The following is a 23557-nucleotide window of genomic DNA, read 5'->3' as shown; positions in this document are numbered from 1 at the left end:
AATGCATTGATGCACTTAGTATATCAATGAGTGACTGAATCTGTATACTAAGTGTTGCATATCTGTGCAAATTGCACATCATCATCGTCACACACGTGGTATAAACAGACACTGCTGGAGAAGCGGAGGCCATGTGGTCACTCAACAATACTGCCCTCTTAGCGGCTACAAGTTAACAGAGCAATGAATGTGCAGTGTGACAGGTGCATGATTTGTAATGGATCACTAAGATAAAAGATGCAGTAGTCATTGCATGGGTTTCCAGTATGATACGGATGCAAGAAAAACGTGTTAAGTGCTATAAGCAGCAAAGTGAAAATGACCGTAAGTCTCCAAATATAGCAATCACCTTACCTGCCAGTTTGGAGGGACTTGAGCACCAAAGCCAAATGCTGGGAACTGTTTGTCTCTGTGAAGAGGGAAAGTTACATAATCATCCTGAGTGTACTGTGCTGGATGTTGATTTCACAGTCCTGGACAAACCCACCGTTACAGATCAGAGGAAAAGGTTAATTAATGTTGCTTCTGAACTAAAGTTTCCTCCAATAAACATGGAGAACTTAGAGCAGTAGTTTAATGTAGAGGAATGCCAGTTCCGGGACAATGTGGTAAAATCATATTCGTGGTAAAAAGGGCTGTTCCATACAATAATAAATGCCTGAAACCCAACCCATTATACAGTAAACAAAAGTAGAACGCACACATATGGTATCCTTGCAAACATGATCAGTCACTGTCCTATTGACTCTGCTGGTAATCCATGTAAGTGCTATTATTTGTGGGGCTTTGTTAACCAATTACTTTCTACGTAATCAAAGTCAGTTTTCTAACCAAGAACAAATTGCATCATACGTTTTGTAACAGGTTTCTCTCAGAGGAGAAAGGCCACTACTAATTTATTCTAGCTTTTTACTGGTGGGTCCAAGCTGGTACACATTGCAACTTCACACTTTAGCTGAAGTGCATAATGTATATGTGGCTTAAAAACATAGAACATATGAGTTACATATTGCTGCAGGAAAAACATTTCTCTGCATGATAGATCACTAACATCATAGAGAAAGAATAAAATTTGACTTTTGCTAATCTCTGTACAGCTCCAGTTAGAATATTGCAGGCCTAGCTCAAAGGTTCTCAACCTCGGTGCTCATGACCCCACACAGTGCATGTTTACTAGGTCTCTTCACGGAATCACAAGTGAAATAATTAGCTCCGCCTGCGGCTCTGTGTCAGTGAGTAATAAATACACCTGTGCACCTGCTGGGTAACCTGGAAAACACTGAGTGTTTGGGGTCCTGAGGACAGAGTTTGAGAACTTATGGTCTAACTCATAGGAATAGAAAAAAGGTTAAACAATTTGTGTAAATTATACATGTTTAATTCACATAAGACCGATCAGTACATCTCTGTTATGTTAGTGACTACTGAGACCATTTTATTTCTTGCTTCATTGATATAACTCTGAACATTTTTAACTTATTCAGAAACTATGGTCCTTATGTAGGAAAGTGGGCCATCTGCAATATGGTAGTCTTACGTGTCATAGTCTTGCACCACGTTGCCCACACACCAGATAGCAGTCAGGTACTCATTAACACCAGTTGGGCTGATGTAGTGTAGGGAGTCTGGCGACTTTGGATCTCCATTGGAGCCAGTGAAATCTATGCCCACCTGAAATTATTAGACATTTGTACATAATTATTAGTTATAAAGAATATTGTGCAAGGTCAAACTAAATGGAAGCTGTGAAATATGTACCGTATTTGCCGGCGTATAAGACTGGGCGTATAAGACGACCCCCAACATTTCCACTCAAAATATAGAGTTTGTTATATACTCGCCGTATAAGACTACCCCCTTCCACACACCAAATAAAACGTAAAAGAACATCAGATTTGTGACATACTGTATATTATGACCTGATAAGAGATTTGGATAGGGAGTATTTATCAAGGTATGCATAAGAAGGGGGGAGGGGGCGAGGAGAAAGTTGTAAAATGTATAAAAGTATACTCCTGTGTGCATTTAGTGTTACCGGTTTCACATGAGTGCCATTAGTATTAGTATTAGTGCCATTACAGTACCTGTCATTGTCACCATTGTACGGCCACAACGCGACTGCAGCGCCTCCGGCCAGTCCCTGCATCTCCCTGTAATTGGCACTAGTGACCCGCCGCGGCCGCACTGGATATCGCGCGATACTGGATGGTGAGTAGAATGAGGTGGGCGGGCATCGGGAGGCCACTATGGGCACCGGGCGAGTATTGGAAGGCAACTATGGCAGCTATGTCTATCCCAACTGAAGTGCACCCGGCGTATAAGACGACCCCCCACTTGGAGGCATGTTTTTCAGGGCAAAAAAGTAGTCTTATACGCCAGCAAATACTGTACTTCATATTTTAATATGCTAACTAAACCACTTATGTTGTTGGGACTTGCTGCATAGATGTACTGTTATTTGGAAAACACAATCTATGATGTGCACCTTGCAAAATGCAAAGGGATAGAACTGGCTACGCACTTAATATAATTTTTTTGGTTGAAGAATGGCATTCATTGAACTATTAACAAACGGATAAGTGTTCAGTTGATGAATATAAATGTAGGGGATAATCTGACCCTTCTAGAAAAAACAAATTTCACTGAAAAGGAGCTGTGAGGTAATTATATACTTAATGTCCACTGATTATACAGCTTTCCTAATTCACAAGTCGTCCTAGTGATAACGGTCTAGTCTAAATTTCTGTTATTTGCATATCCATTATCGCCTGTGCAACAACAGTGTTTAATATTCATAACAGCTCTCTGACTATATGGTCACTTACAGTGAAGTTGATCTGGCAGCCCCCCATGACGTAGTCCAGGAATGAATACTCCACGTCTATCTAGAACAGCAAATAAACAGATTTCAGTAGGCAACTACATGGGTGCATTCATAGATTTCTTTGTGTTCGCACTATGGTATCCTATTACTCGCTTCACCAATATTTTTGTACAGGGTATCCAATTAAATCTCCAGCAAAAATAGGAATTTAATACCTACCGGTAATTCCTTTTCTCGTATTCCATAGTGCATACTGGGGATCTGTACTTTAGTACCATGGGGAACAGATCGGGTCCACTAGAGCCTGGCACTTTAAAAACCTTTAGTGTGTGTGCTGGCTCCTCCCCTCTATGCCCCTCCTACCAGACTCAATCTAGGAAACTGTGCCTGAGGAGACGGACATACCACAAGAGAAGAAAACAGGTACAACAGCAGTGAGTCACTAAGCTAACACAACCATAACTGAAAGGAGGGCGTTTACCACAACAATGGATATCTGGAGCAAAATAATTGGTTGTGGAGATAAGGTAATCTATATAAACACATAGTAGCAATGCTTGAAGAAGTAACTTTTCAAAGATCACATTCACAGCCTAACATTGGAAACAACGTTGCCAAATATACACTCATTCCATGCCCATCTTGTGCAACAGAAAAAAATAAATTATAATGGCAATTTTCAGTCCCAAGCCATGGTAAATGGCTGCAATACTACAATGTGGTTCTCTCACTGAAGATTCAATGCTCCTGCAGCAGAAACCTGGTACATGTCACCAATTTTCCCCACTTCCTTCTGACCTTTTTCGCTCTTATTTATGCAAAATTAGATGTCAATCCTCTATTGTTAAATTAAACTTAGAAATAATAATCTATATATTTACTACCATTGTAGTATTACAGCCATTATTACAAGAGTGCCCCATAAAAAAAAAAAAAATAAGTTTTCTTTCCTCTCTTTACTACACAGAACAGTGGATAGCAACACCAACCTAACCAGGATAGTACAGCTATCCCAACAACATAATGGGACCGCAATGGCGGGCCAACCAAACACTTACACAGGTAAGCAGGAATTGAAGCACTGAGGCGAGCGCCTAGTATCCATTACAGACAATGTCCTAGTGGATACTGGGGATCTGTACTTTAGTACCATGGGGAAGTTCCAAAGCTACCAGCTGCCCAGGAAGAGCCCACAGACCTCATCGAGTGGGCCTAAATAGACGTCGGCAAAGGCAGAGCCGCCGAAGTATAGGCCTGTTGAATGGTCAACCTGAGCCAACGAGCAATTTATTGCTTAAAAGCCTCTGCCTCTGAACCTTGTCACACGAAAGGACTGCAAGGAGGGTCCTGTGTAAAAAAGTCTAGCAGGTGGCGCAGCCGACGGCAGATAGGTAGACTTACCTGCCATGGCCTGGGAGATGCATTTATTTAATTCGTCCCCAAACAAGGCATCACCTGTAAAGGGAAGATTTTCTACACCCTTTTTGGAATCAGCGTCCACTGACCATTGACGTATCCACAGAGGTCTGAGTGTCGAAACAGCCATAGCAGTAGTGCGGCCATATATCTTACACAATTCCTTAATAGCCTTGCTCATAAAATCTGCAGCATCCTGTATGTGTTGCAGCAGAGTAATGACCTCATCTTGGGGCAGAGAGTCTAATCCATTAATAATATTATCAGACCACTTGACTACTGCCCTGGAAATCCACCCACAAACTATTGTGAGGCGCTGTGCTACGCCTGCTGCAGTATATATTGCCTTGAAAGTGGTCTCAATTTTCAGTCAGCAGGGTCTTTAAGGGATATAGTCCCTAACACCGGCAGTACCAATTTCTTAGACAGTCTGGACACCGATGTATCGACTGACAGTGGGTTTTCCCATACCTTCCTGTCCTCAGCTGGGAGGGGAATAGTAGATAAAACCTCTGAGGAATTTTACATTTCCTGTCAGTGTTTACCCATTCCTCCCTAGCCAGGGAGTTTAAATCCCTTAGACACAGGAAAAGTGACTGAGGTCTTGGGTCTAACATTAAAGTACAACTCTTCATCTGGTTCTGCTTCCTGATCCGGTATGTGAAGACCCTCTTACAACAAAAATGAGGGCCTCCACCCCAGGGGACAGAGAGCTGTCCTCATCCATATCATCATCATCCACATCAGGCTGATTAGAATCAGACTGGAGCACCTGTGGCAGTGAACGTTTCTGTGAAACCAACCGAGGGGTTGAGAAGCCTTTCTGGTATCTGCTGCCTTTGCCATACAATCAATCGATTGTTTTAACACCTGTCTCTTTTTAGTTGCAGCTAATTCTGAATTTACATTCTGAATCATGCTTTTAAAAGTATCCAGCTAGTCAGGTGCCTGTGAAGTGTGTCCCTGTGGAGATAAGGAACACTGTTCCCACATGAGAAACCCTGCTGTAGAAGGGGTAGTTACAAGCAGCACACAACCATGTCAAAGACCTCTTTACACAACTGTAATACAGTGCAGCTCACTGCAAACACCTCCACACAGACCCTAGAGAGCCCCTGGAGTGACAGAGAAACGGAGACCAGCCCACAAAACTCAGCAGCGCAATGTGTGAACTTATGTGAATAACCTTATAAACGTGCAGCTGTGATACTGCTGGTGTGCTCCCCCCCCCCCCCCCCCCATGACCCCCCTGGTACCAGTACAGAGTCTGTAACAGCGTGGGTCTGTGGAGGAGCAGCGTGCATGCATCCTTGATGATCCGCAGCAGCAGGAAATGGCGCCTTCCCGCCTTTGTTCCCGCTCTCCGGGAAGCCCCGCCGATTGTAATGGTGCGTGGTTCCCTTCAAGTTTTATATTGGCTTTTCAACATAAAACAGTATACACAAAGCCTAATAGACAGTGAGCCCTGATCCAGTGTAGTCCGCGGCGGGCACTGCAGCTCGTGGCCCGTGACATTGCCGCCAAACTGCACCGGGGACCCGGGTAACCGGGACCCCGGTGTTAACACTCACCGCACTTGACGATCTTCGACATCTGTTAGAGGGTGGTGGCTAGCTGCTGGTGTGGGCACACACAGTACTGGTGTGTGAAACATCACCTCAGGAGCTCAATGTCCTGTCAGCTGGGATTACGAATCATTAACCCTCAGGAGGTTGGTACGAAGCAGGTAGTACTGGTTGCTAACCAGTACTACCTGAAAATAAATAACTAAAATAAAAAATAAAGGGAACTCTCTGGAGCTCCAGAGAAATACACCCAGCTCCTTGGGCACATTTTTCTAAACCGAGTCTGGTAGGAGAGGCATAGAGGGGAGGAGCCAGCACACACATACACTAAAGGTCTTTAAAGTGCCAGGCTCCAGTGGACCCGATCTATACCCCATGGTACTAAAGTACCAAATAAATAAAAAAATGAAAAAAAAAATTTTTTAGTTTAGTTTTTTGCGAAAACACATAGGTTCAGTGAAACCTGTGTGTTTTTTCCATAGAGGACCCTAAAGCCAGCGCTTCTCTGGGATTTTATTTCACCTGCCTAAGGCGGTAATTACCGTGGGTAATTTGATATCCCCCTATGTATACTTAAGAGTCCAAAATACACTTTAACAAAAAAAAAAAAAACCTAAATGCAAACAGAATGCTCTGTGTGAGCAACTAAAATGTACCCGTAACAAACTGTATTGTATCAAGCAACAGATATTCCCTGGCTTCTAGGGAACAGATATTCAGCATTCCTATGAATATCTGTTTTGATGAGAGTGATGCCTGGTTTCATGTGGCAATAGCTAATTAAGCTACACTTAAAATGTAAAGATTTTATTATGTCTGAACTGCACCAAACCGGACACGTTATATAGGCATATTACATACATCCATCCATGTCATATAAGGTATAGCATTTACACAGGAATGGAAAGACGTCCTTACTTTACATGACTTGATACGAACGACACCAGAGTTCTTGTAACTCTTTTTCTTTTGCTTCTTCTGGGGATTAATGCAATCAAATTCAACCTATACAAAAAAAAAAAAAAAAAAAAAAAAGAAGGATTTTCAGAGCTCAATATAATAATCAAGCAGTGTCATTTGGCCAAGGCACACCAAGAATCTCATTGGGTGGGCTAAGCTTTGTGCAGATCCATAACCATCATCCATAGAGTTAACAGGAGTAGAATTACGCATGCATATTTGAAGAATCATCAAGAACAGATTTATTGGTCAATCCATTTAGGTGCAAGTTGGGTCCTGTGAGCCATTCCCACGGTGAACTTGCACTGCAAATTATATTTGCAATCCAATTCCAAACTCACATTGACTTTCTAGAGGTAATTTGCCTTTTTGGTCGTGACCCCTCGAGCAGGTGAAAGGGTAGGGGCAATCTTTATTTTAAGGTACAAATGATAGTACACAGAGCAGAACCTCTGCTACACTCCCAATGAATAATCATACATTTTTTTGAGTTTAAACAGCATAAGTTAGCCAATAAACACGTCAGTTTTTAGATGAATTTCTCTAAAAAGCTCAATAAATGGGTTAAATGATGTGGGACAAATACATGGAGGTGCTGTATTGTTGGGAGATGGGTTTTTTGAACTTGCAGATGAGAGGGAAAAGTGTTTATTCCAACTTTTTACAGCACTTGTATAATAACGCTGAAAAATCACTATGTAGTCATACTTCTGTACCACTAAATGCTGGAAAGATTTTAATTTGATGAAAAACACTTGCTATCATATCTCAGCCATGTACATATATTTTAAACAATGGGGCAGATGTATTAACCTGGAGAAGGCATAAGGAAGTGATAAACCAGTGATATGTGCAAGGTGATAAAGGCAGCAGCCAATCAGATCCTAACTGTTAATTTACATATTGGAGCTGATTGGCTGGTGCCTTTATCACTTTGCACATATTATTTATTACTTCCTTATGCCTTCTCCAGGTTAATACATCTGCCTCATTAACCTATCTGCCAGTTTTTAAAAAACCCCAGTACCTTCCTTATATATACTAAAATCCTTCTATATGGTCCTGCTACAGTATCTCAGTCGTTACTTCTTGGGGTCCAGGATAGTATCTCCACTTTTTCATGCACTTCTCCCAGGTCTCATTTTGTAGAATAGTTAAGAAACCTTGCAGCAACTACCACAAACTGGCAATTCTTATTGGATCTCTCCTTTCTCGGGTGCGCGCATTTGTACAATATATGCGAGTTTCATGAAACAAACTCACTTTTGTAAACTCGCACCTAACTGGATTGACCCTCAGAGTGTTAATTTATCGAGTGCCCTCCTTTTAGTAAGGACATAGGCAAAATGTATAATTATTAGGCAACCATGAGTAAAAACATTAAAGAGCTCACCGGAGAACCTCCTCCTGCTTTCTGCAGCTGAGACAAGTTAGTCTCAAATATGCCTATCAAGTCATGAGAGCCATCGCTATCATAATCAGTACAGTGTACCTAGAGGAAGAGAGGCACGCAGTGAGAAAAGCTTATAGTGCTCACCGCTTGCTCCTGAGCTCCCAGCAGCTTGGATGTGATGCACTCGAATTCTCCTATGAGATCGGAGCTGGAGCTGTCGTCATGATCGCTAACGGAGAGCTGACATTAAAAGCAGACAAGTAAGCCCAGACATACATCATGTGTTTTATTTTCACCCTGTAAAATGTTAGACTTAAAAGGCAAACACAGTGTTCAGCGTACACATTATAGTGAAAATTCTATATATGCAAGGCATACTTCATCACATTTCAAATAACCTGACCTAAAATAATGGAAACAAATGTAAAACCGGAGAATTTCCCAAATTCTGCTTACAAGAGAATCTTGTACATAAAGTTGCTTTCACCGAAGTAACTTTGTATGTGACGCAGAATATATAATATATACACATACACACACACACACACACACACACACAACTACCTATATATACATACACACCCTGACTATGTTGCAACAACACTGAACCATTGATATAGGCAATGTTGTCTGTCTCTTCCTATTTGCATTGAATGCCGCAGTTTGAGGATATGTCTATGTTCCTGTTCATAATCTGACTGTAGTATACTATCAAGATGGAGGGACAGAGACCCCCAAATTAGGATGGCCCTGCCTACATCAGGACATCCGATTGGTATAACATACATTAAGCTTTTTCAAAAGGTATGCAAACTAACATTGTGAAAGTTCATTGTGGCTCTTGAGAAAAAGAAAAGAAAAAAATGCAATTTGTTTTCAACTGAATTGCATTTTAATAACAAAAAGTAATGATGGACAGTGAAAGATAAAAGAAGTGCTTGGCTGTGATATGACCTAATTACTGAGGAATTCTAATCCTTTGCATTTTGAGTACACAAGTATCTCTGCTATACCAATTGGGTATTCAGAACATAACATATATAAATGCTAAGACTACATCCCACATACAGACATTATATATACACGTATGTATGTGTGTGTATATATATATATATATATATATATATGTATGTGTGTGTATATATATATATATTATATATATATACATACACACACACACGTATGTATATATATATATATATATATATATATATATATATATGTACATATACACACACACACATATATACACACATATATACATACACACACACATACATACATATACATACACACATAAAATAAGAATTTACTTACCGATAATTCTATTTCTCGGAGTCCGTAGTGGATGCTGGGGTTCCTGAAAGGACCATGGGGAATAGCGGCTCCGCAGGAGACAGGGCACAAAAAAGTAAAGCTTTACTAGGTCAGGTGGTGTGCACTGGCTCCTCCCCCTATGACCCTCCTCCAGACTCCAGTTAGGTACTGTGCCCGGACGAGCATACACAATAAGGGAGGCATTTTGAATCCCGGGTAAGACTCATACCAGCCACACCAATCACACCGTACAACTTGTGATCTAAACCCAGTTAACAGTATGACAACAGAAAGGGCCTCTTAAAGATGGCTCCTTAACAATAACCCGAATTAGTTAACAATAACTATGTACAAGTATTGCAGATAATCCGCACTTGGGATGGGCGCCCAGCATCCACTACGGACTCCGAGAAATAGAATTATCGGTAAGTAAATTCTTATTTTCTCTATCGTCCTAAGTGGATGCTGGGGTTCCTGAAAGGACCATGGGGATTATACCAAAGCTCCCAAACGGGCGGGAGAGTGCGGATGACTCTGCAGCACCGAATGAGAGAACTCCAGGTCCTCCTTTGCCAGGGTATCAAATTTGTAAAATTTTACAAACGTGTTCTCCCCCGACCACGTAGCTGCTCGGCAGAGTTGTAATGCCGAGACCCCTCGGGCAGCCGCCCAAGATGAGCCCACCTTCCTTGTGGAGTGGGCTTTTACAGTTTTAGGCTGTGGCAGGCCTGCCACAGAATGTGCAAGTTGAATTGTGTTACAAATCCAACGAGCAATCGACTGCTTAGAAGCAGGTGCGCCCAACTTGTTGGGTGCATACAATATAAACAGCGAGTCAGATTTTCTGACTCCAGCCGTCCTTGCAATGTATATTTTTAAGGCTCTGACAACGTCCAACAACTTGGAGTCCTCCAAGTCGCTAGTGGCCGCAGGCACCACAATAGGTTGGTTCAGATGAAATGCTGATACCACTTTAGGGAGAAAATGCGGACGAGTCCGCAGTTCTGCCCTATCCGAATGGAAGATTAGATAAGGACTTTTATAAGATAAAGCCGCCAATTCAGATACTCTCCTGGCAGAGGCCAGGGCTAGTAACATAGTCACTTTCAATGTGAGATATTTCAAATCCACCTTTTTCAATGGTTCAAACCAATGGGATTTGAGGAAATCTAAAACTACATTTAGATCCCACGGTGCCACCGGAGGCACCACAGGAGGCTGTATATGCAGTACTCCCTTGACAAAAGTCTGGACCTCAGGGACAGAGGCCAATTCTTTTTGGAAGAATATTGACAGGGCCGAAATTTGAACCTTAATGGATCCCAATTTGAGACCCATAGATAATCCTGATTGCAGGAAATGTAGGAAACGACCCAGTTGGAATTCCTCCGTCGGAACCCTCCGATCCTCGCACCACGCTACATATTTTCGCCAAATGCGGTGATAATGTTTCACGGTGACTTCCTTCCGTGCCTTAATCAAGGTAGGAATGACTTCTTCTGGAATGCCTTTCCCTTTTAGGATCTGGCGTTCAACCGCCATGCCGTCAAACGCAGCCGCGGTAAGTCTTGAAAAAGACAGGGACCCGCTGTAGCAGGTCCCTTCTCAGAGGTAGAGGCCACGGTTCGTCCGTGAGCATCTCTTGAAGTTCCGGATACCAAGTCCTTCTCGGCCAATCCGGAACCACTAGTATTGTTCTTACTCTTCTTTGCCGTATGATCTTCAATACCTTTGGTATGAGCGGCAGAGGAGGAAACACATACACTGACTGGTACACCCAAGGAGTTACCAGTGCGTCCACAGCTATTGCCTGTGGATCTCTTGACCTGGCGCAATATTTGTCCAGTTTCTTGTTGAGGCGAGACGCCATCATGTCTACAATTGGTCTTTCCCAACGGTCTATTAACATGTTGAAGACTTCTGGATGTAGACCCCACTCTCCCGGATGAAGATCGTGTCTGCTGAGGAAGTCTGCTTCCCAGTTGTCCACGCCCGGGATGAACACTGCTGACAGTGCTATCACGTGATTCTCCGCCCAGCGAAGAATCTTGGCAGCTTCTGCCATTGCACTCCTGCTTCTTGTGCCGCCCTGCCTGTTTACATGGGCGACCGCCGTGATGTTGTCCGACTGAATCAACACCGGCTTTCCTTGCAGGAGAAGTTCCGCCTGGCTTAGAGCATTGTAGATTGCTCTTAGTTCCAGAATGTTTATGTGAAGAGACTTTTCCAGACTCGTCCATACTCCCTGGAAGTTTCTTCCTTGTGTGACTGCTCCCCAGCCTCTCAGGCTGGCGTCCGTGGTCACCAGGATCCAATCCTGAATGCCGAATCTGCGGCCTTCTAATAGGTGAGCCTTCTGCAACCACCACAGAAGTGACACCCTTGTCTTTGGTGACAGGGTTATTCGCAGGTGCATCTGCAGATGCGACCCTGACCATTTGTCCAACAGATCCCTTTGGAATATTCTTGCATGGAATCTGCCGAATGGAATTGCTTCGTAAGAAGCCACCATTTTTCCCAGGACTCTTGTGCATTGATGTACTGACACTTTTCCTGGTTTTAGGAGGTTCCTGACCAGATCGGATAACTCCTTGGCTTTTTCCTCTGGAAGGAAAACCTTTTTCTGAACCGTGTCCAGAATCATTCCTAGGAACAGCAGACGAGTTGTCGGGATTAAATGGGATTTTGGAATATTCAGAATCCACCCGTGTTGTCTTAGCACCTCTTGAGATAGTGCTAAAGCTGTCTCCAGCTGTTCTCTGGACCTTGCCCTTATTAGGAGATCGTCCAAGTATGGGATAACTAATACGCCTTTTCTTCGAAGAAGAATCATCATCTCGGCCATTACCTTGGTAAAGACCCGAGGCGCCGTGGACAATCCGAACGGCAGCGTCTGAAACTGATAGTGACAGTTTTGAACAATGAACCTGAGGTACCCCTGGTGTGCGGGGTAAATCGGAACGTGTAGATACGCATCCTTGATGTCCAAGGATACCATAAAGTCCCCTTCTTCCAGGTTCGCTATCACTGCTCTGAGTGACTCCATCTTGAACTTGAACTTTTTTATGTAGAGGTTCAAGGACTTCAGATTTAGAATAGGCCTTACCGAGCCATCCGGCTTCGGTACCACAAATAGAGTGGAATAATACCCCTTTCCTTGTTGTAATAGGGGTACTTGACTATCACCTGCTGAGCGTACAGCTTGTGAATGGCTTCCAACACCCTCTCCCTTTCGGAAGAGACGGTTGGTAAGGCAGACTTCAGGAAACGATGAGGAGGATCCGTCTCTAATTCCAACCTGTACCCCTGAGATATTATCTGCAGGATCCAGGGGTCTACCTGCGAGTGAGCCCACTGCGCGCTGTAATTTTTGAGACGGCCCCCCACTGTCCCCGAGTCCGCTTGAGAGGCCCCAGCGTCATGCTGAGGTTTTTGCAGGAGCCGGGGAGGGCTTCTGTTCCTGGGAAGGAGCTGCCTGTTGGTGTCTCTTCCCTCTTCCTCTGCCTCGTGGCAGGTACGACAAGCCCTTTGCTCTCTTATTTTTGTAGGAGCGAAAAGGCTGCGGTTGAAAGGTCGGTGCCTTTCTCTGTTGGGGAGTGACTTGAGGTAAAAAAGTGGATTTCCCGGCAGTAGCCGTGGCCACCAAGTCTGATAGACCAACTCCAAATAACTCCTCCCCTTTATACGGCAAAACCTCCATGTGACGTTTTGAATCCGCATCGCCTGTCCACTGTCGTGTCCATAAGGCTCTTCTGGCTGAAATGGACATAGCACTCACCCGAGATGCCAGTGTGCAAATATCCCTCTGTGCATCACGCATATAGATAAATGCATCCTTTATTTGTTCTAACGACAGTAAAACATTGTCCCTATCTAGGGTATCAATATTTTCAATCAGGGATTCTGACCAAACTACTCCAGCACTGCACATCCAGGCAGTTGCTATAGCTGGTCGTAGTATAACACCTGCATGTGTGTATATATTCTTTTGAATAACTTCCATCTTTCTATCTGATGGATCCTTAAGTGCGGCCGTCTCAGGAGAGGGTAACGCCACTTGTTTGGATAAGCGTGTGAGCGCCTTGTCCACCTTAGGGGGTGTTTCCCAGCGCGCCCTAACCTCTGGCGGGAAAGGGTATAATGCCAATAACTTTTTTGAAATTATCAACTTTTTATCAGGAGCAACCCACGCTTCATCACACACGTCATTTAATTCTTCTGATTCAGGAAAAACTGTTTGTAGTTTTTTCACACCATACATAATACCCTGTTTTACGGTATCTGTAGTATCAGCTAAATGTAACGTCTCCTTCATTGCCAAAATCATATAACGTGTGGCCCTACTGGAAAATACGTTTGAATTTCTACCGTCGTCACTGGAATCAGTGCCCGTGTCTGGGTCTGTGTCGACCGACTGAGGCAAAGGGCGTTTTACAGCCCCTGACGGTGTTTGAGGCGCCTGGACAGGCATTAATTGATTGTCCGGCCGCCTCATGTCCTCAACTGACTGTTTAAGGGAAGATAAACCATCACGTAATTCCACAAATAAAGGCATCCATTCTGGTGTCGACCCCCTGGGGGGTGACATCTGCATATTTGGCAATTGCTCCGCCTCCACACCAATATCGTCCTCATATATGTCGACACCACGTACCGACACACACCGCAAACTCACAGGGAATGCTCTAATGAAGACAGGACCCACTAGCCCTTTTGGGGAGACAGAGGGAGAGTCTGCCAGCACACACCACAAAGCGCTATATATACAAGGGATATCCTTATATTAAGTGCTCCCTTATAGCTGCTTTAATATATATATATATAGCCATTAATGTGCCCCCCCTCTCTGTTTTACCCTGTTTCTGTAGTGCAGTGCAGGGGAGAGACCTGGGAGCCGTTCTGACCAGCGGAGCTGTGACAGAAAATGGCGCCGTGTGCTGAGGAGATAGGCCCCGCCCCTTTTTCGGCGGGTTCTTCTCCCGCTATTTTTCCAGTCAGGCAGGGGTTAAATATCTCCATATAGCCCCTATGGGCTATATGTGAGGTATTTTTAGCCTTGTATAAGGTTTATATTTGCCTCTCAGAGCGCCCCCCCCCAGCGCTCTGCACCCTCAGTGACTGCCCAGTGAAGTGTGCTGAGAGGAAAATGGCGCACAGCTGCAGTGCTGTGCGCTACCTTATGAAGACTGAGGAGTCTTCAGCCGCCGGTTTCCGGACCTCTTCACGCTTCAGCATCTGCAAGGGGGTCGGCGGCGCGGCTCCGGGACCGGACTCCACGGCTGGGCCTGTGTTCGATCCCTCTGGAGCTAATGGTGTCCAGTAGCCAAGCAGCAAATCCACTCTGCATGCAGGTGAGTTTACTACTTTCCCCCTAAGTCCCACGTTGCAGTGATCCTGTTGCCAGCAGGACTCACTGTAAAGAAAAAAACCTAAACTAAACTTTCTCTAAGCAGCTCTTTAGGAGAGCCACCTAGATTGCACCCTTCTCGTTCGGGCACAAAATCTAACTGGAGTCTGGAGGAGGGTCATAGGGGGAGGAGCCAGTGCACACCACCTGACCTAGTAAAGCTTTACTTTTTTGTGCCCTGTCTCCTGCGGAGCCGCTATTCCCCATGGTCCTTTCAGGAACCCCAGCATCCACTTAGGACGATAGAGAAAATAAGAATTTACTCACCGGTAATTCTATTTCTCGTAGTCCGTAGTGGATGCTGGGAACTCCGTAAGGACCATGGGGAATAGACGGCTCCGCAGGAGACTGGGCACATCTAAAGAAAGAATTAGGACTATCTGGTGTGCACTGGCTCCTCCCCCCATGACCCCCCTCCAAGCCCCAGCTAGGACACTGTGCCCGGAAGAGCTGACACAATAAGGAAGGATTTTTAATCCCGGGTAAGACTCATACCAGCCAAACCAATCACACCGTATAACTCGTGATAGGAACCCCGGTTAACAGTATGATAACAAAAGGAGCCTCTGAACAGATGGCTCGCAATAATAACCCGATTTGTGTAACAATAACTATTTACAAGTATTGCAGACAATCCGCACTTGGGATGGGCGCCCAGCATCCACTACGGACTACGAGAAATAGAATTACCGGTGAGTAAATTCTTATTTTCTCTGACGTCCTAGTGGATGCTGGGAACTCCGTAAGGACCATGGGGATTATACCAAAGCTCCCAAACGGGCGGGAGAGTGCGGACGACTCTGCAACACCGAATGAGAGAACTCCAGGTCCTCCTCAGCCAGGGTATCAAATTTGTAGAATTTTGCAAACGTGTTTGCCCCTGACCAAGTAGCAGCTCGGCAAAGTTGTAAAGCCGAGACCCCTCGGGCAGCCGCCCAAGATGAGCCCACCTTCCTTGTGGAATGGGCTTTTACAGATTTAGGCTGCGGTAGTCCTACCGCAGAATGCGCCAGCTGAATAGTGCTACAAATCCAGCGCGCAATAGTCTGCTCAGAAGCAGGAGCACCCAGTTTGTTGGGTGCATACAGGATAAACAGCGAGTCAGTTTTCCTGACTCCAGCCGTCCTGGAAACATAAATTTTCAGGGCCCTGACTACGTCCAGTAACTTGGAATCCTCCAAGTTCCCAGTAGCCGCAGGCACCACAATAGGCTGGTTCAAGTGAAACGCTGATACCACCTTCGGGAGAAACTGAGGACGAGTCCTCAATTCTGCCCTATCCATATGGAAAATCAGATAAGGGCTTTTATAGGACAAAGCCGCCAATTCTGACACACGCCTGGCCGAAGCCAGGGCCAACAGCATGACCACTTTCCACGTGAGATATTTCAAATCCACAGTCTTAAGTGGTTCAAACCAATGTGATTTCAGGAACTCCAAAACCACATTGAGATCCCAAGGTGCCACTGGGGGCACAAAAGGAGGCTGAATATGCAGAACTCCCTTGACAAAAGTCTGAACTTCAGGCAGGGAAGCCAGTTCTTTCTGGAAGAAAATCGACAGGGCCGAAATCTGGACCTTAATGGACCCCAATTTGAGGCCCAACGTCACCCCTGTTTGCAGGAAATGCAGGAATCGACCCAGTTGAAATTCCTCCGTTGGGGCCTTCCTGGCCTCACACCAAGCAACATATTTTCGGCAAATGCGGTGATAATGGTTTGCGGTGACATCCTTCCTGGCTTTGATCAGGGTAGGAATTACTTCCTCCGGAATACCCTTTTCCTTCAGGATCTGGTGTTCAACCGCCATGCCGTCAAACGCAGCCGCGGTAAGTCTTGGAACAGACAGGGCCCCTGCTGCAGCAGGTCCTGTCTGAGCGGTAGAGGCCAAGGGTCCTCTGAAAGCATCTCTTGAAGTTCCGGGTACCAAGCTCTTCTTGGCCAATCCGGAACCACGAGTATAGTTTTTACTCCTCGCCTTCGTATTATTCTCAGTACCTTGGGAATGAGAGGCAGAGGAGGAAACACAAACCGACTGGTACACCCACGGTGTTACTAGAGCGTCCACAGCGATCGCCTGAGGGTCCCTTGACCTGGCGCAATATCTTTTTAGCTTTTTGTTGAGGCGGGACGCCATCATGTCCACCTGTGGTCTTTCCCACCGGTTTACCAGCATTTGGAAGACTTCTGGATGAAGTCCCCATTCTCCCGGGTGGAGGTCGTGCCTGCTGAGGAAGTCTGCTTCCCAGTTGTCCACTCCCGGAATGAACACTGCTGTCAGTGCTAACACATGATTTCCCGCCCATCGGAGAATCCTTGTGGCTTCTGCCATTGCCCTCCTGCTTCTTGTGCCGCCCTGTCTGTTTACATGGGCGACCGCCGTGATGTTGTCTGATTGGATCAGTACCGACTGGTTCTGAAGCAGGGGCCTTGCTTGGCTTAGGGCATTGTAGATAGCCCTTAGCTCCAGAATATTTATGTGAAGCGAAATCTCCTGATCTGACCACAGTCCTTGGAAATTTCTTCCCTGTGTGACTGCCCCCCAGCCCCGAAGGCTGGCATCCGTGGTCACCAGGACCCAGTCCTGTATTCCGAATCTGCGGACCTCTAGTAGATGAGCCCTCTGCAGCCACCACAGCAGCGACACCCTGGTCCTTGCCGACAGGGTTATCCGCTGTTGCATCTGGAGATGGGACCCGGACCATTTGTCCAACAGGTCCCACTGGAAAGTCCTTGCGTGGAACCTTCCGAATGGAATTGCTTCGTACGAAGCTACCATTTTTCCCAGGACTCGTGTGCATTGATGTACCGACACCTGTCCCGGTTTTAGGAGGTCTCTGACTAGAGATGACAACTCCTCGGCTTTTTCCACTGGAAGAAACACTTTTTTCTGGTCTGTGTCCAGAATCATTCCCAGGAACAGAAGACGTGTCGTTGGGACCAGCTGTGACTTTGGAATATTGAGAATCCAGCCGTGCTGTTGTAGCACTTCCCGAGAAAGTGCTACCCCCACTACCAACTGTTCTTTGGACCTCGCCTTTATCAGGAGATCGTCCAAGTACGGGATAATTAAAACTCCCTTCTTGCGAAGGAGTATCATCATTTCGGCCATTACCTTGGTAAAGACCCTCGGTGCCGTGGATAACCCAAACGGCAGCGTCTGGAACTGATAGTGACAGTCCTGTACCACAAATCTGAGGTACTCCTGGTGAGGGGGGTAAATGGGGACATGTAGGTACGCATCCTTGATGTCCAGGGAGACCATGTAATCCCCCTCGTCCAGGCTCGCAATAACCGCCCTGAGCGATTCCATCTTGAACTTGAACCTTTTGATATAAGTGTTCAAGGCTTTTAAATTTAACATGGGTCTCAGCGAACCGTCCGGTTTCGGTACCACAAACATTGTGGAATAGTAACCCTTTCCTTGCTGAAGGAGGGGTACCTTGACAATCACTTGCTGTGAATACAGTTTTTGGATAGCCACCAACACTGCCTCCCTGGCAGAGGGAGTTGCTGGTAAGGCAGATTTCAGAAAACGGCAGGGGGGGGGGGGGGGGACGTCTCGAATTCCAGCCTGTACCCCTGAGATACTACTTGAAGGGTCCAGGGATCCACCTGTGGGAGAGCCCACTGTGTGCTGAAATTTCTGAGACGGGCCCCCACCGTACCCGGGTCCGCCTGTGAAGCCCCAGCGTCATGCTGTGGACTTACCGGACGCGGGGGAGGACTTTTGCTCTTGGGAACTGGCTGTATGCTGCAGCTTTTTCCCTCTACCTTTGCCTCTCGGCAGAAAGGACGCGCCTCGAGCCCTCTTGTGTTTTTGGGGCCGAAAGGACTGTACTTGATAATACGGTGCTTTCTTTTGCTGTGGGGTAGCTTGTGGCAAAAATGTCGATTTCCCAGCCGTAGCTGTGGAAACTAGGTCTGAAAGACCATCCCCAAACAGTTCCACCCCCTTATAAGGCAAAACTTCCATGTGCCTTTTTGAATCGGCATCACCTGACCACTGCCGAGTCCATAACCCCCTTCTGGCGGCAATGGACATTGCACTTATTTTTGATGCCAGCCGGCAAATATCCCTCTGTGCATCACGCATGTATAAGACAGCGTCTTTTATATGCTCTACTGTCAGCAAAATATTGTCCCTATCCAGGGTATCAATATTATCCAACAGGGAATCTGACCACGCAGCAGCAGCACTGCACATCCATGCTGATGCAATCGCTGGTCACAATATAATGCCCGTGTGTGTATATATAGCTTTTAGGGTAGCTTCCTGCTTTCTATCGGCAGGATCCTTTAGGGCGGCCGTATCCGGAGACGGTAGTGCCACCTGTTTTGATAAACGTGTAAGCGCTTTATCTACCCTAGGGGATGTTTCCCAACGTGACCTATCCTCTGGCGGGAAAGGGTACGCTGCCAATAACCGTTTAGAAATTATCAATTTCTTATCGGGGGAAGTCCAGGCTTCCGCACACACCTCATTTAATTCCTCAGATGCAGGAAAAACTACTGGGAGTTTTCTCACCGAACATAATACCCTTTTTTGTGGTACCTGGGGTACTATCAGAAATGTGTAATACATTTTTCATTGCCTCAATCATGTAACGGGTGGACCTATTGAAGGGTACATTAGTCTCATCGTCGTCGACACTGGAGTCGGTATCCGTGTCGACATCTGTGTCTGCCATCTGAGGTAGCGGGCGTTTTAAAGCCCCTGATGACATTTGAGAAGCTGGAACAGTCACAAGCCGAGTAGCCGGCTGTCCTATGTCGTCAAACCTTTTATGTAAGGAGCTGACACTGTCACGTAATTCCTTCCATAAGTCCATCCACACAGGTGTCGACCCTTCAGGGGGTGACAACACACTTACAGGCATTTGCTCTGCCTCCACATCATTTTCCTCATCATACATGCCGACACAGCGGTACCGACACACAGCACACACACAGGGAATGCTCTGACAGGACCCTTTGGGGAGACAGAGGGAGAGTATGCCAGCACACACCAGAGCGCTATATACCACAGGGATATCACCTATAAAGTGTGTTTTCCCCTTATAGCTGCATATATATTATACTGCGCCTAAATTTGTGCCCCCCCCTCTCTTTTTTACCCTTTCTGTAGTGCAGGACTGCAGGGGAGAGCCAGGGAGCGATCCTTCCAGCGGAGCTGTGAGGGAAAATGGCGCCAGTGTGCTGAGGGAGATGGCTCCGCCCCTTTTTCGGCAGGCTTTCTCCCGCAATTTTAAGATTTCTGGCAGGGGTTAATATACACCTATATAGCCTCTGGGGCTATATATGGTGTCAGTTTGCCAGCCAAGGTGTTATTTATTGCTGCTCAGGGCGCGCCCCCCCCCCCCCAGCGCCCTGCACCCATCAGTGACCGCAGTGTGTGGTGTGCATGAGGAGCAATGGCGCACAGCTGCAGTGCTGTGCGCTACCTTGGAGAAGACAGAAGTCTTCAGCCGCCGATTTTCCGGACCTTCTTCCTTCTGGCTCTGTAAGGGGGACGGCGGCGCGGCTCCGGGAACGGACGACGAGGTCGGGTCCTGTGTGCGATCCCTCTGGAGCTAATGGTGTCCAGTAGCCTAAGAAGCCCAAGCTACCACCACTTAGGTAGGTTCGCTTCTTCTCCCCTTAGTCTCTCGGTGCAGTGAGCCTGTTGCCAGCAGGTCTCACTGTAAAATAAAAAACCTAAATTAAACTTTCTTTCTGGGAGCTCAGGAGAGCCCCTAGTGTACATCCAGCTCAGCCAGGCACAGAAATCTAACTGGGGCTTGGAGGGGGGTCATGGGGGGAGGAGCCAGTGCACACCTGATAGTCCTAATTCTTTCTTTAGATGTGCCCAGTCTCCTGCGGAGCCGTCTATTCCCCATGGTCCTTACGGAGTTCCCAGCATCCACTAGGACGTCAGAGAAATAGATATATCTATCTGAAGTTTACTTCTTTGGTTCCGGCTAATTGCTTTTGCTTGGAATGCAAAGAAAGTAAAGCATGGTGTTAAAATGCTACCATGGTGACCTCCTGCGCTGAAGAGATGTATTGGCTTAAGGTCCTTACACACTGGGAGTTTTTGCCCAGTGTGTATGCTGGGTGATAATGTGAACATCGCTGGCAGGAAAATAGCTCAGTGCATAAACACCAAGCGATTTTCACTGTGCCCAGCGATGTTCACCCCAGGGGGGATGGGAACCACTTTCCAGCCCGACGGATGGTGGCGGCCAGTGATGATGCGGGAGCGCGCATCAGTGCTCACCGCTCATTGCCCGACCATACACACTGGCCGAGTTTGAGGTCAAAGTAGCTCAAAACGCCAAAAGTGAGCTACTTTGAGCTCAAAATTTGCTACTGTGTATGGGCCTTTACTGTCACTGCAGCACTGTAAGAATATGGAACGCAAGTTCTCTGTCTAATAAGCAGTACACTTACACTACAAAGAAAGTGTCACTATTCTAGCTGACAAAGTTCCCATGTAATACCATTCTATACCCTCTGTATTTCAGGGAGCTGAACTAAGCAAAAATGGAGAAAAAAAAAAACCTAAACAAACCCCTCTTCCCCCCACTATGGGGAGGTGTATCAAAGCTTGGAGAGAGAAAGAGTGACGAGAGATGAAATGCCTATCAATTTCTGTCCGTTTACAGGCTGTGTTTGCAAAATGAGAGGATTCGTAAGTACGTCATCTCTCTTCAAGCTTTGATAATTCTCCTCCTATATGAGGCTCACACATTGATATAACGGATGGGAAAAGAGCTGGAGAAAAACAACAAGAAAAAGCTTTTCTTCAAAACCTAACCTGACACTTAAATCTGCTGCCTTAAATACAAAGAATTATCGTGATGGGCTGGGCTGACTGATGAACTCTGGAAAAATAAAAGAAGGCCTTTAGCTTCAACCTTTAGGCTCTCTGGAAAACATGGCTATGTTGCTACCTTAAAAACTATTGCAAGTGTCCCATACATTTCTCACCTTGATGGGTCTGTTCATGTCCCCACCACATAAACTCTGTAAGGGAACACTGAACTTTTTCCAAATGGGATTAAGATTGTTCTTGATCACCTAGAGGGAAGACAGGATACATAATAATATACCATTTATGCTATAAAATGGTTACACACACTGCAACATGTCCTTTGCAACTGTGATGAATGGTAAGTTGTTGCAAAGGAGAAAATGCTGTTTTGTGGGGAAAGTGGAAAGGAAGAGGATGCAAACAACTATACAGTAATGATAACAAAAGGGGTAAATTAAGTCCAGCAAAATCAGCATGTGGGACTAGTTTCACATTGCAATCCCCAATATGTTGATACAGGTTGAGTATCCCATATCCAAATATTCCGAAATACGGAATATTCCGAAATACGGATTTTTTTGAGTGAGAGTGAGATAGTGAAACCTTGGTTTTTTGATGGCTAATGTAAACAAACTTTGTTTAATACACAAAATTATTAAAAATATTGTATTAAATGACCTTCAGGCTGTGTGTATAAGGTGTATATGAAACATAAATGAATTGTGTGAATGTACATACATTTTGTTTAATGCACAAAGTTATTAAAAATATTGCCTAAAATGACTTTCAGGCTGTGTGTATAAGGTGTATATGTAACATAAATGTATTCTGTGCTTAGATTTAGGTCCCATCACCATATCATCTCATTATGGTATGCAATTATTCCAAAATACGGAAAAATCCGATATCCAAAATACCTCTGGTCCCAAGCATTTTGGATAAGGGATACTCAACCTGTATTAGAACTGGAGTTTTCAGCTTTATTCCTTAGGGGTATATTTAATTGATGTCGAATTACAGCATGGATTCGTAATTTTTCGGATTCAACACTATTCGACAGCCGAAACCCTCCACCCGGGACCCCGAATTCGACATATTCAATTAAAACGGGATTCAAAACGCCCTCGGTTGAAAACGGACCAATTGTCGAATTGTGGGCGGCCTGGATTCGACTTTCCGCCGTTTGGAATCCTATATAGAGCTGGTTTGCTGCGTGCTCAGCAGCCATTTTGTGAACCTGCAGAACAGAGTGAGGAGCTGCAGAGTGATCAATTTGGTTTTGCTTGCTGTGGTATCGTTTGTACACCCAGCAGACTTTCATCCAGGACGGACAGAAGACCTTCAGTCACCCCCGGAGGTGAGTCGTTTTTGGAGCGAATTCGACATTTGTAGGTAAGTACCACAGGTGGTCTGGCGTTGCATGTAGGTGTTTGTATAGTGTATGGGTGTTGTTTTGAGTTCTTGGCTACTGTTTTGGATGAGGTATGAGTGTATCCTGGGTAAAACTGTGGAATCATGGGGTACATTTCCCTCAGCCGTGTACAGAAAAAAATAAATAGGATTTTAATACCTACCGGTAAATCCTTATCTCTTAGTCCGTAGAGGATGCTGAGGACGCTTCAAGAACCATGGGGTATAGACGGGATCCACAGGAGACATGGGCACTTTAAGACTTTAAAAGGGGTGTGTACTGGCTCCTCCTTCTATGCCCCTCCTCCAGACTCCAGTTATAGGAACTGTGCCCAGGAAGACTGACATTTCGAGGAAAAGGATTTAATATTTTTTTTAAACTAAGGTGAGATACATACCAGCTCACACCTCAAACACGCCGTACAACATGGCATTCAACAATGCATGCAACGGCATGACCAACATCAGCCA

The 23557-nt window shown here is 45.5% G+C and overlaps 1 protein-coding gene across 4 annotated transcripts in view; it reads right to left on the bottom strand.

Annotated features, from left to right (window-relative positions):
* The window catches only part of CPNE1 (copine 1), a 261443-nt gene that overhangs the window by 24030 nt on the left and 213856 nt on the right, over positions 1–23557 (bottom strand). For 3 of the 4 annotated variants that reach the window (XM_063960168.1, XM_063960169.1, XM_063960167.1), the window contains 6 exons: positions 21853–21942; positions 8159–8257; positions 6724–6810; positions 2826–2885; positions 1538–1671; positions 355–409 (listed from right to left, as the gene is read on the bottom strand). In XM_063960168.1, coding sequence (XP_063816238.1) covers positions 355–409; positions 1538–1671; positions 2826–2885; positions 6724–6810; positions 8159–8257; positions 21853–21942 — 525 coding nt within the window. Of the gene's footprint in view, positions 1–354; positions 410–1537; positions 1672–2825; positions 2886–6723; positions 6811–8158; positions 8258–8302; positions 8399–21852; positions 21943–23557 lie in introns of all 4 variants that reach the window. The other variant, XM_063960170.1, reaches the window with a different exon arrangement.

Source organism: Pseudophryne corroboree, chromosome 3, assembly GCF_028390025.1.
Source record: "Pseudophryne corroboree isolate aPseCor3 chromosome 3, aPseCor3.hap2, whole genome shotgun sequence".
Classification (NCBI taxonomy): domain Eukaryota; kingdom Metazoa; phylum Chordata; class Amphibia; order Anura; family Myobatrachidae; genus Pseudophryne; species Pseudophryne corroboree.
Note: the sequence above shows the minus strand (reverse complement) of the source record. Positions and strands in the feature narration are given on the sequence as shown.